Source organism: Erithacus rubecula (assembly GCF_903797595.1).
Source record: "Erithacus rubecula genome assembly, chromosome: 4".
NCBI classification, from domain to species: domain Eukaryota; kingdom Metazoa; phylum Chordata; class Aves; order Passeriformes; family Muscicapidae; genus Erithacus; species Erithacus rubecula.
The window spans coordinates 55,810,353-55,825,840 of record NC_136686.1 but is presented as its reverse complement, the minus strand read 5'-3'; the positions used below and the strand labels follow the sequence as shown (position 1 = coordinate 55,825,840).

Below are 15,488 nucleotides of genomic sequence, written 5' to 3'. Positions count from 1 at the left end.
TTTTCTCTGCTGGCAATATGGAAAATAAAAACCAATCCAAAGTATTCTATGCTATTTCCAAAATTGCAATGAACCCAGTTTGCCAATGATAACAGAACATTTACATCCAACATATGTTAGTATATAAAGTTGTTGCTGAGCATTTAAGATGGTTGTTATTCTTTATCGCAGTTCCTCCACTAAATGACATAAAAACTGATGTTTAACTGTGCAGAGGATACAAAAGATACCATCTTACAGTTTTTCAACCTTCAAAACTCCCATTTAAGATCATGACAGGAATTTCTTGTCATATTTTTATTACAGCTGGTAGATAAAGGAAATAATTGCATTTTGACTGCACCCTGCAAGATTATATTAGCAAAGTGATTGCTTCTTTGCATGACTAATTTTGATTAAATCAGCTTCATTTAAATATCAAATTGTGTTCTTCACCTTTCTTCATTAAGCTATGGTATTTTTGACTGTTTAAAAGTTCTATTTTTGATATGGTAAACTATGCATTTCAATTTATTGTGCAGGCTGTTCTTGACTGAAAAAAACATACCAACAAACCAAATTATAATTTATGGGAAAGGGTTTAAGTCACATTTGAAAATGAACAGGAATAAAATAATGTTCATATGTGTATTTTTAAAGAATATACAACCTATAAGGAGAGCATCCTTGCCTACAGAAAAGTTTGTATTACTTGATTTTTCAGGAAAAGCAATAAAGAAAATGAGCTGTATATAGATGAGCTGAAGATTAACTGCAAAAATGTAATATTTTATTAACATGCTAAATCCTGAAGAGAGCAAGATTTTCAGTTTACCAACCTTGCTCAAATATAATATGTAGACAATTTATTCTTTCATTGCAAATAGCACTACATTGACTTATAGCTATTTTAAAAATGTTACACAATTCTGGCTGAAATCAACGCAAAATGTGTCATTTGTTCTGGCTGTAAATTATCCCCTCTATAATTGTCTTTTGACAAATGACACTCTTTTTATTCAGCTGCTCAAATCTCCATATGCTTGTGCATCCCCAAATAAAGTCCACGGCTTTTACCAGGATTAGTTGCCAAACTGGCTACACTTGTGTTCCTGGAGTGATCCATCTGGGGATCCAGCCAAAACCAACAAAAATGACTTCCTATTTTGATAAGGCTTTTAGATGTCTTTTAAAGCATCCAGTAATGCTGTGCAAAACTGAACTTCTTTGACAGGTACTACTCATTGTATCAGGCAAAACCAAGCATGAAGTGTCTTCACTGTGTTTCCCCTATGCTGCACACACATCACATGGAAGTTTTTGAAGGTTTTTGCTCTGCTTTCATGTAAAAGGGAACTTGAGGCTAGTAAAGTTATTATAATTCCTTACAGATGCAGCTCATTGTAATGTATATTCATTTTGAAACAGAAGTTTCTCTTTTCTGCTTCAGGCTGGTATGATTCTTAACACCATGCAATTAATTTTTCAGTCAAAAGGATCCGTCCATGCTATAACAACAATTATCCAACCTTTGATAATAGCATCTGTACATGTAACATTCTAGTTATTTCCTTCTGTCCTTTTCTTTCTATGGAAGTTAAGAATGTGTACCTAGAAAAATATTAAGAAATTTTAAAGACTTTGTGGCAACTTATGGTCTTGTAGATTATTCCCTGAAGGTGTAACCTTATGTCAACACAGCTTTCAGAGCAAGTGTGTGTACTCTGTGCCATACAGAGTTCACCTGGGAATCTCATTACAAGATCTGGGTCAAAAAAAATGTCTCAAATAATCATTTATTTATAAAGAGTTCTGCTGTTCACTCTGAACAAGAGCTGTGGAGACAGAAACACTCAGCTCAATTCAGAGCCAAACAGACAGCAGCCTGGATGGGGAAAGAGTGGTGAGGGGGAGTTGTTTGTTTGTTTGAATTGAATGTGAATGGTTATGCCTGAGCTGCATTTGGAGTCTGGCACCGTAAGGCTGATGAATTAATCCTCCTGCTGTGGGCAGCCTTGGCAAGGCCTTAGCTGGAATACTACTATGTCCAGTTTTGAGCAGTGCTTTCCAAAAACAATGTGGCCCAATTGGCAAGATCCCGGAGGCGAGCTACAGGAATCACAGGAGGTCCAAGCAACATGACCTAAAAAGGGAGATCCAGGACTGACCCGTCTGGAGGTGGAAAAATAGTAGAAAAAGTTAACACGGCAAATTCAAGCAAGAAACTACCTGGAGGGAGGAAGAAAACCCCCAAACTGAATAAGAGGAATAAGACAAGCAAGATGGTCAGTTTGTAAGAGAAGATAATTAATCAGACAACATGAAAAATTTTCCTAAGCAGAAGACCACCACGCTGCAGTAGGTTGCCATCTCCAGAGGCTTTTAAGGGCAGTTTAGACAAACTAATTTGCCCCTGCCCTGAGGTGTGGGGCTGAGGGGTCAGGCTGGAGTGCCATGGGTGAGCCGGCTGCGGGGCGCCGGGCGAGGAGCACCGCAGGAAGCTGCGCCCAGGGAGGTTTTGCTGCCTGCGCTGATACCAGGACACGTCCTGCGTGCCTTGTGCTGGCGACTGAGCCTCGCCGCGGCTGTGGCGCTTCCAGCCCAGCCCAGGGTCCGGGCCGATGCGGCCGGGCCGGGGCCGGGGCCGGGTGCCCGGGGCCGCGGCGGGGCCGGGCGGGGCGGGGAGGCCCCGCAGCCGGTTCCCTTTTTGCCCGGCGTGTGATTGGCGGCGGCTTCGGAGCTGCGTCTGCCGCCGGCTATGGAGCCTGCCCGCCGGCCCCCGGCCCGCGCCGCTTCCTGCTGAGGGAAACACCTGTCCGGAGCCAGGGCCGGGGCCGGGGCCGCGCCGCCGCTGCGGTGAGTAGCTCCGTGCCGGGGGCAGCGGGGGTCGCGGCGGATCCCAGCCCGGGCCGGCGCTGCCCGGGGCCCGCGCTCGCAGGTTGTGGCGCGGCTCCGCTCCCCGTGCCGGCCGCGGGCGGACCCGCCCTGGCCCCTCGCTCGCCACAGGACGCCCCCGGCCCCGCAGCCCCGGCCCTGCCGGTGAGGCTCGCCCTCCCGCGGGCGGCGCCGGCCGCCATCTCCGGGCCCGGGCTGTGGGCCGGGGGCGGGAGGGAAGGAGAGAGGGAGGCAGCCCCGGCCGCGGCCCCGACCCCGACCCCGGGCCCGGCCGCTGGTCCCGCCGCCTCCCGGGCGCGGAGCTCCTTCCCTCCGGGCTGTGCGGATGGCCGGGGGCGCCCTGCGGTCCCCGCCGCAGCCGGCACTGCTGAGCCCCCCGGTCTGCCCGGTCCCTCCCGGCCTTGGTCCCGCCTCACGTTGTAGCCCGAACAGGAGTTAACGAGTTTGATGCCAAACCCACTGAGGAAGTTGTTGGAACGTGGAATGAAACAATGCGAAGTGAGGGATTACAGCAGACAGTTCTCCCGAGTTTAAGATCAGTGAGTCAGCTCTGCTACAACACGGCTTTTAAACAATAAGTAACTGTTTCCTCATGCAACAAATTTCTTGTGTCTCTCTGACACGTGTAGACCATGAAACCTTTCCACACCACAATCCCTCTGAAATAGTAGCTGAGGGCACTCGGGAGCTGGTTGCTGGTGTAGAGAAGATCACGCAGTTTTCGATTAGTGTTGGAAAACCGGGCACAAGTTGACAGGACAGGCGGTGTCTATACAGTGAGTGTGTCCCGGCAGCAACAATAGCGGCGATCTCTGGGTTTTAAAACTCTGGAGAGTGTTGGTTCCAAGGTGGATTACTTCGAGATTACCACTAGATCACTTGTGTAACCTCAGTTTACTAGAATTTTGCCGAAATCCTTACCTAAATTTTCAGAACCAGCTAGAAGTTATTGTTTGTTCCAGGAGACCCAAATAGATAACTGATACAGAAACTAAAGGTGGTGAAGGCAGGACATCCTGAAAATGCTACAGCTGTAATAGAAGTCTGACTCTCCAGCCTCCCGACCAAGCTGTACCTGCTCTTCGTATACTTTTGATGAGGAATGTGACTGCATTACCTGTGAAGTTTACTTGCTAATGGGACCATTCACTTTACTTCCCATGAGAGCTGGTAGTTGCTAGAGAATCTGACAAAGAAGCCAAGTGATATTTTGTTGTTGTGTTTGCACTTGAAATGTTAGTGCTGTGTTTTTCCTGTGAAGTTCAGCACGGGATCACTGCAGGTGTAGGGAAGATGTACTCCTGTCCAGCAAGTGCAAAGTTATCTCCTGCTGCACAACAGTGTGGGCAATTAGATGTAGTATGCTGATTGGAAAACTTTGATCTTGTAATTGTAGTTTTGGGGTTTTAAAAATTTATCTTTCAAATGAACTTTGTCCAAAACTGAATGTAAACTTTAGTGTTGTATTTACATAATGCATACCCAAGGTAATTCTTACTCTGGTAGAGAGTGCTTATTTTCTTGAAAGTTTAGTTGGCTGAGAAGGAGTTCACACTAAAGTGAAAAGAATAATTTTAAAATAAGGTTTTCACATGAAGGATTAAAACAGAAGCAGGAGCTAATTTACAATAAGCATGATAGTAACTGGTAAAATTCTAACATAATCTTTACAGAACAGTCAAGATCAACAGCTATCCTAAATTTTTTGTAGCCAGATAAGTAATACATCATAATCATAATAATAATTTTTAAAGCACCTTTCAGCCGGTTTATTCAAATAATTTAATGACTTTATTCCTTAGTGTGTCTCCTACTGTGAATCATGTTTCAGTCTCAGTTATGCTTAACTATGCTAGCTCCATTCCCTTTCCTTCTCTTCCCTCACTGCCCAACCACTCCTGCAAATGTTGAGTTAGATAAAGGAACTGATCCAGCTGAAAATTAACCAAATTTTTTGCTGGTTTTGTTATGATCAGATTGGTGACCTGAGTGATGAGATAGGAACACAACTGGAGACAAAGGCAAGAGTGGTTGCTTGTCTTAGTTACCTTTTACCAACCCATCTTTTCCTTCTCCATTGGACCCCATCAGGATTTTTGGATCAGTGTAAGGTGGTTCTTGTAATACAGGGATATTCAGGGTTGATGAGGCTCATTAAAATTATAAATAAAACAGGGTGATTTTTTTCCCTTTTTTGGTGGTATTGTTGCAGTAGAGTTATTGAAATGTCAATACTGTAAGTAAAGCTTAGGCATGCTAAAGGTTTTAGGAACTTAATGTGGAATGATTTTTCATTATAAACATCAAAGTTTTATGATTCCTGTGCATGAGGAAATACGGTTTTGCCAATACATGGATTAGTAGGAAATGGATACAATTTGGTGTCACCATAAGAATGGGTCATTGCAGAGACAGATGAGAAACAACTGTTGCTCCAAGATCTGCTTTCTGAAGCTGAGGAAAAGGGGCTGGAGCAGAACTGGAGATGGAGATGGAATCAGGCTGGACTAAACATGATAGGTGACAGCCCAAATGAATCCAGGAGAAAAGACAGCCTTGTATGGTCAAGGCAGCTACAGAAGTACCACACATTTTGTGTTGTGTCTGATGCAGTTTGTGGGGGGAATATCTGAACCCATGGAAGTGGTGCTCTACCTGCCTTTGTAAGTGGATGAGAGTGTGAAGCAATTGCATTTGCTGAGAAGTATCCAGCCTAGTTCTCTGCTGCATGAGGGAGACATGCTGCCTTTGCTTGTCTTAATGGTCTTGATCTATGCAGTAGTGGTAGAAGAACTATTTGTATGTACATGTGTTTGAAGAATCAATCCTTAGGTGCATGGCTCATTAGGAGCAGGCTGAGGACATTTTAAATCGGGAAGCTTTCCTAGATCTGCAGAACCCAATGAAACTGAAATGAGTCCAGGTTTACTTAATGGGACAGCACAATGACTTATACAGGAAGGACTCTTTGCAAAAAATCTATATAGCCTGTTGGCATGTAAAAAACCTTAATGCTAGTTGTTTATGTCTAAATGAAGAGAAATACGCGACTGCATTGTATTTTAGAACTGAGATTGGAGAGGAATGCAGTGTGTAGTGCTGAGATGCCACAAAGACTGTGGCTGGTGAATGCTGACAGGCTGCATGTAGAGGATGCAGTTTTGGGAGGTGCAGAGTAGAGGATGAGTTTTGGGGGTGTCTTGGCCAAGATGAGTAGATTTCATGTCAGCAACAAAATGTTCGGAGTAACTTCACTGCTACCTTGAGAAAATTCAAATACTGACTTTAAAACAGAGGGATCTGAGACAGAGTGTGTTTCCCTCAAACTGACTTCCTGTGAAAAATAACCTCTAAAAAGAAAAGATCTTAGCTGACAGGCAGAGTAATGCTCAGAGAGAGGAGAGCTGTGTCAGTGGTGGAGGGTATTTTCTGCTTTTTAACCTTGTCAGAGTGTTAATCAACCTGGGCATGTTAGAGGCAGGTAAGAGACCATCAGATTTTTTTGCCAATACAGAGAGGGGAGTTATTTTTCACATTTTTATTAAAAATGTATCTTACAAATAGGAAATATGCATATGTTTAAAATAAAGGGCACTTCAGTGTTGGTAGACAACCTTTCAGTTGTTTCATACTTTTTTCCTCCTTTTCAAGTGTCATCATTTTTGCATTATATTTAGTACTGCAGGATGTGTACTGCTTGTTGCTTTTCAAAAGATCAATATTTCGCTAAAAAATCATAAGGGAAAAGGATGAAATTGGAGGGTTTTCTGTCTTTTCTTTCTGTTTTGTACATGTTTTCCCTAATGTGGTTTTTTTTTTTTTCTGTGGTAATAATTTTTTTAGTAGAAGTGCAGCACCTCAGATTCTAGTTAACAACAAGAATTAGGGTAAAAAGTCTATGGTTCAATTTCTTCCTGAATCTAAAGTTGCCGTTTCTAGTGGATTTCACAGTGTGTTTTAAATCATAAATGAATGAGTTAAAGATATGTGGGGCAAGGCTACCCAGTTGTTCCACTGCTGAGGTTGCCATGCAAGATCCTCAGCATATACAGTCTCTATGAGATGCCTGTATGGAGACTGGCTTAAAAATCTCTAGTGAATTTAAGCTGGGAGTCCTCAAATGGCTATCACTATGCAAATCAAAATAATTAAACATTGCATATTTAGTTGTCTTTAATCTACTATTTGTATTTAATCCTTTTGTGAGGTAATCTCTCAAAAATATTTTAGGTTTAAATACCTTATTTGAATTCATTAAATTTATTGCCCAGATTATTCTTTGCTATTTTTAAAAAGCTCTGAATGTATCTTCTGTGTGTGTGTTTTAAATTGATGTACTGTTACTGTGTTTTTACTGTTGTAACAGGAAAAGCATTCTGACTTCTTTTAAAATCACATATATAATCAACTTGGTTAAAACTTCCTTCCTGGTAAGTGCAGGACTTCCTTTGCATCTGGATACGAGAGTGAGCAAGAAAAGCAGAACAGCTTAAACAAAGACATTTTTTTGTGTGAAAGATCTTCCTTTAAAAAAATAGGAACTACAAAAATTAAACAAATGAATCATCTTCAGCAATTCAACCTTTGTTTTACAATCAGGTAATATTTCCTTGTGCTTTGCTAGGTATAGTGCTGATATGTCCACAGTTACTGCTTTCTGGAACTCAAAAGAATTTTATTTAGCGTGCTATGTTGTTTGAATTTAATCTTTAATATTTTAATCTGCTTCTTTCGTTATCTGCTAAGGCATCATGACACACACTGGCTTTACTTTTCTCCAGCAGTTAAAGATTTTGTGTGTAGAACTGTTGCTTGGAAAATAAGTTCAGTATGTTGCTGTAACTTGGCATCTGCAAGTGAACTCAGTCAGCACTGAATAATTTCCAGTTTAATACTGGTGAATGGAGATTAACTGAGCAACAATATTTTTTATTTACTGAATGCTGATAGGTAGGCTACTTATCCTTAGTATTGTTTTACTGGTGTTTTAGGTGTGATTTGATGTATGGGGTAATAGATCAGCATCAGCTTGGGAGATTTTTCTTCTGTAACAAATGAGTAATTAATATTAGCTGTGTTTAATTTGAAAATGGATAGATACTATCTGTCTGGTGAATTGATCCTAAGGGCTTTTTTTGGGTTGAAGTCTTGATTCCTCATCCCTAGAAAGAGAGGTAGAGGAAACTGGGAATAGGCTCATGTCTGTCCAGACTGCAAATAAATGTCTTGTTTTGTTACTTTCTGCCATTCCTGGAGCTCAGTGGGACTGCATTCTATTCATATACAGTAGTGTGTCTTTTGATTTCTATGAAAATCCATTTGTGTTAACATCAGCATCATCAAAACAGATGAGGCAGTAGAAGAATCAGTGCTTGATCAAATAGAAGCAAGAACTAATCAGTATGGAGGTTGCACATTTGAACTGCTTATCCTCAGTAAAATCTGGTCAGGATGTTTTAAACCTCTATTTTAATTACTAAATCACTGGAGAGTTGGTTGGAGGTTTTTCCATTTATATTTGGTGTTGAATTGAATAGATTACATCTGACATGGTTTATGTAAATCAAGTATTTAGGACCAGAAATTAAGGGGAAGTGGAAATATAAAAAACGTATATGAAAAGTTAAAAAGTGAGAGTGAAGATAAATGTAAATGAGAAAGTAATCAAGTAATTATATGTTTTGCTAGATTTCTTCTGGCATGGAGTTGAGGGATCATGAACAGCCCGTTGTTATGAGAGAGGAAAATAAACGAAGGAGAAGAAGAATGAAACCTCATTGTACATCAAGTAGTTTTTCTTCAATGGAGCTGATACCCATTGAGTTCATTTTACCTACAAGCAATAAACATACTAAAGCACCAGAAATTCTGTTACTCGAAATAGCTGGCAACTGCACAGTTGAGCAAATGAAGGCACAGATTTGGATGCGTGCAATCGAGATGAGTCAAACCACGGACTTCTACCATGCATTCACCCCAGATCTGTTTATTCTGCAGTATCAGAAGAAAGGGCAATGGTATGAAATTTATGATAAACATCAAGTATTACAGACATTGGACTGCATACTCTACTGGAAGGTGTTACAGAAAAAGGTAGGCAAGATCTATGTTGTCCAGAAACAAAAACCCTCAGAAGAAGTCCAGGAATTTCAGCAGCAGCTTAATGATTTAATTGGTTATGATGTCACTGATGTAAGCAATGTTCATGATGATGAACTAGAATTTACTCGGCGCAGATTAGTCACTCCACGAATGATAGAGGTAGCTTGCAGAGATCCTAAATTATATGCAATGCACCCATGGACTACATCTAAGCCACTCCCAGAATATTTATTTAAAAAGATCACTAATAATAACATTTTCATAATCATACATAGGGGAACGACTAGTCAGAAAATTAAAGTGTCAATAGATGACACTCCAGATATGATTCTCCACAGCTTTTTCACAAAAATGGCAAAGAAAAAGTCCTTGATGGACATTCCTGAAGATCACAGTGAACTGGATTTTGTTCTCAGGATTTGTGGCAGAGATGAGTACATTACTGGAGAGACACCAATCAAAGATTTTCACTGGATAAGACAGTGCCTTAAGAATGGGGAAGAAATCCACCTTGTCCTTGACAATCCCCCAGACCCGAATGAAGATGAGGTTCAGAAGGAAGAATGGCCCTTGGTGGATGACTGTACAGGAGTTACAGGGTATCACGAACAATTGACAATAGATGGAAAAGATCATGAGAGAGTCTTCACTATATCTTTGTGGGATTGTAATAGGAAATTTAGAGTGAAAATAATTGGCATTGATATCCCAGTTTTACCAAGAAATGCTGATCTTACTGTGTTTGTGGAGGCTAACATTCAACATGGGCAGCAGCTCCTTTCACAGAGAAGAACTTCATCAAAGCCTTTTACTGAGGAGGTTCTGTGGAATATTTGGTTGGAGTTTGATATCAAAATCAAGGATTTGCCTAAAGGAGCACTTCTGAATCTTCAGATCTACTGTGGCAAAGCACAGGGACCATCTGCAAAGACAAACCTTCAGTCACATGAATCCTCCAACTCTGATGCAAAATGCAAAACCCAGCTTCTCTATTATGTAAATCTTTTGTTGATAGATCACCGTTTCTTGCTACGAACTGGGGACTATGTGCTCCACATGTGGAAAATTCCAGGGAAGGGGGAAGAACAAGGAAGTATAAATGCAGACAAACTCACATCAGCAACTAACCCTGACAAAGAAAACTCAATGGCTATCTCTATTGTGCTGGACAAATATTGTCACCCAATTGCCTTGCCCAAGCACAGGATATCATCAGACCCCCAGGGCGACCGGACCCGAGCTGAAATGCCCAACCAGCTTCGCAAGCAACTTGAGGAGATCATAGCAACTGACCCACTTAATCCACTTTCTCCTGAGGACAAAGAACTGTTGTGGCACTTTAGATACGAGAGCATAAAGCACCCCAAGGCATATCCTAAGCTGCTTAGCTCTGTGAAATGGGGACAACAAGAAATAGTGGCCAAAACATACCAGTTGCTAGCTAAAAAAGAGGCTTGGGATCAGAGCACTTTAGATGTTGGACTCACAATGCAACTTCTGGACTGTAACTTTTCAGATGAAAATGTCCGAGCAATGGCAGTTCAAAAACTGGAAAGCTTAGAAGATGATGATGTTCTTCATTATCTTTTACAGCTTGTGCAGGTAAGGTGAATTTACATTCCTGAACTCTGCCTTCCAGGAATATATTTGCAAACCCTATCATATTGGGTTTGAATCATACAGCACTGAAGAGTTATTGACTGACTTTATTGATAGGTTAGAAAGACTGTAGATAGAAAGAAGGCAAATACAAGTGTTGACATGGGCAAGCCTGAAGAAAAATTGGAGATTGGGTTTTAGGTCAAGAACACCAGTGTAATTAATTACAGTATGTTGCAGCAACTTCAGTCTTGTGCTGTTAAGAGGAGCAAATTTATCTAGAAACACCCCCCAGCCCCCCATCCAAATTTTGAAAGTAGCTAAAGAGTTCATAAGACTACATACTAAGATTAAGTTTGTCTGGGAACTTGGATGCAAAATTGTGGTTCTAATGGCAAGGGCTCACTGCTGGATCAATAGGAAGCATATCAAAGTATGCAAGTCTGCCAGATCAAGCATTCAGAAGGTTTATATCAGTTATACAAGAAACTTGGTTTGGTTGCTTTTCACTAAACATGATGCCATCTGTTGGCAGTGGCAAAGTCTTCTCTGGTGTCTGTTGTAACCTTGTGTTCTTCCTGGTAAGCACAGGTGGGTCTGCAGGCCTCCTACACCTACCAGGGCTCAGTTTTGTGTGGAAAGGCTGTTGTCCCTCAGAGCAGGCAATAGTTTTTTCAAAGCATCAGAGGACAACATTAAAAATGTTTTTTAAAAAATTAAAAATGAAACTACTGCAGCTGGGGAAGACGTTTTTTATTTTTGCAGGTTCGGAGAGAGCCTAGGAAAATGATGTTAGTAATTCATATTTTGCTGCACATTGCTAGTGCTTTAAACAAAGCCTTTCTAGCCTTGTCTTTGCTTGTCTGAAGATTAGGCAGAATTTATGCACTCCTGTGTTAACCAAAGGAGTCGCTACGGTTACCTCATTGGGCCTCCCACGTAGCTGCTGCTATATATATGCTTGGCTTGGGAGCTTTTGCTGTCTACATGTGGCTCAGCAATTTTATTCACTTTTTTTTTCCATATCTAAATTGGGAGTTTGAAGTGTTGATTGGTTGTTATCAAAATGCCTGAGAAAATAGGGGAAATAGTGGACTTGTTTCCATTTTGTTTGAAATTCTTTGTTTTCAGGAATTACAAATCTGGTGAGTTTTAAAAAGAATAAACCTTTTTAACAGTTAAATAAAATATTGTGCCATAAAATCATACTGTCTTAACTTCACTGTCATTTTTAGTAAGAGATGTAAGAAATAATGAGCTTACCATCCTTAAAAATGGAAAGCATGCTAGATTTCAACCTTTACCACTTTGCTGCTTTTCTTGTCTTTATTTCTTAGCTAACTATGGAACATAGGCGGTCAAAATTCTGCAGCGAAGTTTTGGTATGACAGTGTATTTAAAATCTACATTTTTCAGAGAATGGATGTCAGCCATTCCTCTGCTCCAGTGGACACATCTCTTTTGCAAATGGCTGTCATTTTCAAATGCACACCTTTATGAAAGCTCTATGGCTTATTTCCCCATTTATCCTCTGTAGAGTTAGAAATCAAACGTTTTATTTCCCCACAGGTTTATTTCAAGTAGAAGGAGCCACACCATAAATCAACATATTGAGCTTCCTATGATATCTGTTCTTCTCTGTACAGTTGATAAGGCATGGATATAGGAGAGTTAAAATGCAGCAAAATTCTTTGTAAGAGAAACACCAATGGCTGTGCTGCATGTATGTGGCAGTGAGTAAAGGCCTTCTGCTGAATTGACAAGGAAAATGTACACACAGGGACCTGGTGAGGTGCCAGCAGACATTTTTTAATGGCCAGCTTTTATTGTTGCTGTGCAAAAGCTGATACTTGGCTTTGTGAAGAAAAAAGGGCTGGACTTTTAAAAATAATTATCTAAAACATCAGCTCAATAAAGGTGGTCATAATAAATTTTTTAATATTGTTTTATGTTAAAATATATTTACAAGTTCAATGAGGAGGTTCAGTTTTGAAGTAATGGCCGTTTGTTTGGCTCTATTTCAGTTTTAACTTGTTTTTCAAGGTTATGTGAACATTAAACATAGTATATACCAGAATGAGGTTTATAATAGGCTTTCTTGGAACTGTAAGAAAATCCATTTGAATTTATGTCATGATTATTGCTTTTGGGCACCTTACTACAGTGAAAATGAATTTTTATTAAAAACTATTCATGCCTCATAATCTCATACACAAAGTAAAATGATCTATATATTATTATTTTTGTGAATAGTCATTGTCTTTCGTAAATAAGATGTTGTTTGGGGATATAAAGCAGTACTGCAGAGACAGTCAAAACAGTTCTTGCAGAATTATGATACAGGAGAAGGGCAGGTCTGGTGCTTGGCTTTTTTTGTCTGGTGCTTGGCTTTCTTGTCTGTCTCTTAGCCAGCAGCTAGAAAGAACGTGTCCTTGTGACATTTTTATAAGTTGCTTCTTTCAGGAAGGTTGACTTGATTTTTTTTTCTTTTGATTAAACCCACAGGACCATATACATTTCAGAAATCGCATTGATATTTTAATAATAAAAATGCAACTGTGTGCCACAGTACTTGTAAGAGTTTATAAAAGTATGATTTGTTTAATGAATTTAGCAGACCTTTGCTGATGGCTTGGTTGCTTCTTTGCAAGCTGCAGACTGCAGTGATCTTGAAAGAGCCATTGTATTCTGTTGAATAACTATTGCTAGAGGTTTGCATACTTTGTTGCTTCTGAAAGCTGAGCATACTGCATGCACCCAGCTCTCTGCGCATCCCTTTGTTTTCCCTTAATCTCCCTACAGGCTGCTTCCTGGCACTCTTATTTCCAGAACCTGAAGCCATTCACCAACCCCCTCAGTCCATGACAGGGATTTTGTGATTCTGATTCATAGATTGTATGCTTCTTATTGCTCTTTTGTTGCCATGGGATATAAGTGCATACTTTTTTACACCATTAATCTGAATACAAACCTTCTATAAGCTTGAATTTCTCAAGCAGCATGAAAGAAGCTGCTGGAAAAATGAGTTGAAGTGGAGAAGTTCCCTGGTGCTACCCAGAATCTGGAAGTGTGATGGTTTTCTGGTACACCAATTCACTTGGTTATTGGGATGGAGGAGAGAATTACAGGAAAAAAAATCCAATGCTGGCACTTGAAAATAGTTGTTGCCTTTTCCTCTCCCACCTGCTTTTTTGGCAGTAGCTTGGAAATGTCTGTGGGCTTTGATGGAGGGGAGCAGCTTTTAAAAGAGAAAAAATACATCTGTTTTCACAGTCAGTAAAAAAGAAAAGCTCTGGTGAAGTCTTCCTCTTAATTGTACTTCATTATTGTAGGATGTGTATCAGAGCTTTTATTCTGTCATTCATTTATGGAATAAGGCCAGATAAGTGCTCTGAAATCTGCTCTTGTATCCTGTTTTTTCTGGGGAGCCCAGCACTGAATCCTGGCGCCCTAGTCTGGAAGTAGTGGATGTTCACCCAAACTAATATTTTATTATTGAAATGTTTTATTAGAGAGCTATTACAAATACATTCCATCTGACAATAATGATTTCAAGCATTCTCAGTGTCAGTCATATTGCAGACTGGTTTCTGATCTAGCAAGAATGGGTTTGCCAAGAATGACATTGCTTTGTGCATATGCTCAGGTTGGACTCTGGTTAGGAATTCCATGCCTTGTGTTGTCACATTAATAATAAACCTGAAAAGAACCTGTTGCAAATAAAATGTGCTTCTTGAATCTGACAGAGAAGCCTCAAAAAGACCTGCTTTGCTTCATGTTTTTTGCTCCTGCAGCAGTGTGTTCTCTAAATGTCATTGGTTAAGTGTAAGCAGTGGGATCTTAAATGTGTTAACACATCTTCTATGTTTGTATTACTCAGGCTGTGAAGTTTGAGCCATATCATGACAGCGCATTAGCCAGATTTTTGCTGAAACGTGGTTTGAGAGTAAGTACTTCAAAATACAGTCAACTTATGCAGAAGTTGCTGACATATATATGTCATATGCTGACATATTATTTATTTGTGAGGAAATGAATGCTAATTTGTAGTGTTTTTCTTTACCTGCAGAACAAAAGAATTGGTCACTTCTTGTTTTGGTTCTTAAGAAGCGAAATTGCCCAGTCCATGCACTACCAGCAGAGGTTTGCAGTCATCCTGGAAGCCTACCTTAGGGGCTGTGGAAAAGCAATGCTGCACGATTTCATGAAGCAGGTTCAAGTAATTGAATTGCTGCATAAAGTCACAATGGAGATTAAATCAGTTTCTGCAGAAAAGTATGATGTTACTTCTCAAGGTATTTGCTAACAGGTGTTTCTTTGTTGTTAATATTGTTTTTTTGTCTTTGAGTATGAAAAACTAGGCAGCAAATTGTACTGTCCATTAAGAAAATTTGTGGATAAGTTGCTGTCAAAGGGCATAATTTTTCTTCTGCTAAAATGTGAGCATAATTTCATAATGATTGAACCAGTAATAGGTTTGTTGGCTCATTTCACTCCAAAAGGGGAAGAGTATCAATGTTCTAGACACCCAGTACTTTCCCAATCTTTGGTTTATTTTCTTGAACCTCATGCCGTGAAAGCTCTGGAAACTAGGAAACAAATAAGTTCTTGTACATTAGCTGAATGCCAGTGCTGAAGAAAGACACAAATATCAACTGGAGATCAAAAATGACACTTACCAATAAATACAACCTTCCTCTAAACTCTCACTAGAAGATTTTTGGTGGGAAGATCAGGGAGGAGTCCAGTGCAGCCTCTGCTATCCATGGAAGTAGCTGGTGGATCAGGAGTGAATATACAGGGCATGTCTTTAAGGAGTCCTTTGAGACAGATGTGGTATTGTTATTTCCAGTTCTTGCAAGCACTGCTTTGGAAGTCTCAGTAGGGTTATACAATGCCTCTTTACCTCTAGG

General features: G+C 40.3%; 1 protein-coding gene across 2 annotated transcripts in view; it reads left to right on the top strand.

Annotated features, from left to right (window-relative positions):
- The first annotated feature begins 2,432 nt into the window (after positions 1-2,432).
- PIK3CG (phosphatidylinositol-4,5-bisphosphate 3-kinase catalytic subunit gamma) overlaps positions 2,433-15,488 on the top strand; it is a 33,067-nt gene continuing 20,011 nt past the window's right edge. Inside the window, exons 1-4 of one of the 2 annotated variants that reach the window (XM_079304192.1) lie at positions 2,433-2,835; positions 8,563-10,578; positions 14,456-14,521; positions 14,645-14,870. In XM_079304192.1, coding sequence (XP_079160318.1) covers positions 2,434-2,835; positions 8,563-10,578; positions 14,456-14,521; positions 14,645-14,870 — 2,710 coding nt within the window. In that variant the 5' untranslated portion in view covers position 2,433. Of the gene's footprint in view, positions 2,836-6,766; positions 7,474-8,562; positions 10,579-14,455; positions 14,522-14,644; positions 14,871-15,488 lie in introns of those variants that run through there. The other variant, XM_079304193.1, reaches the window with a different exon arrangement.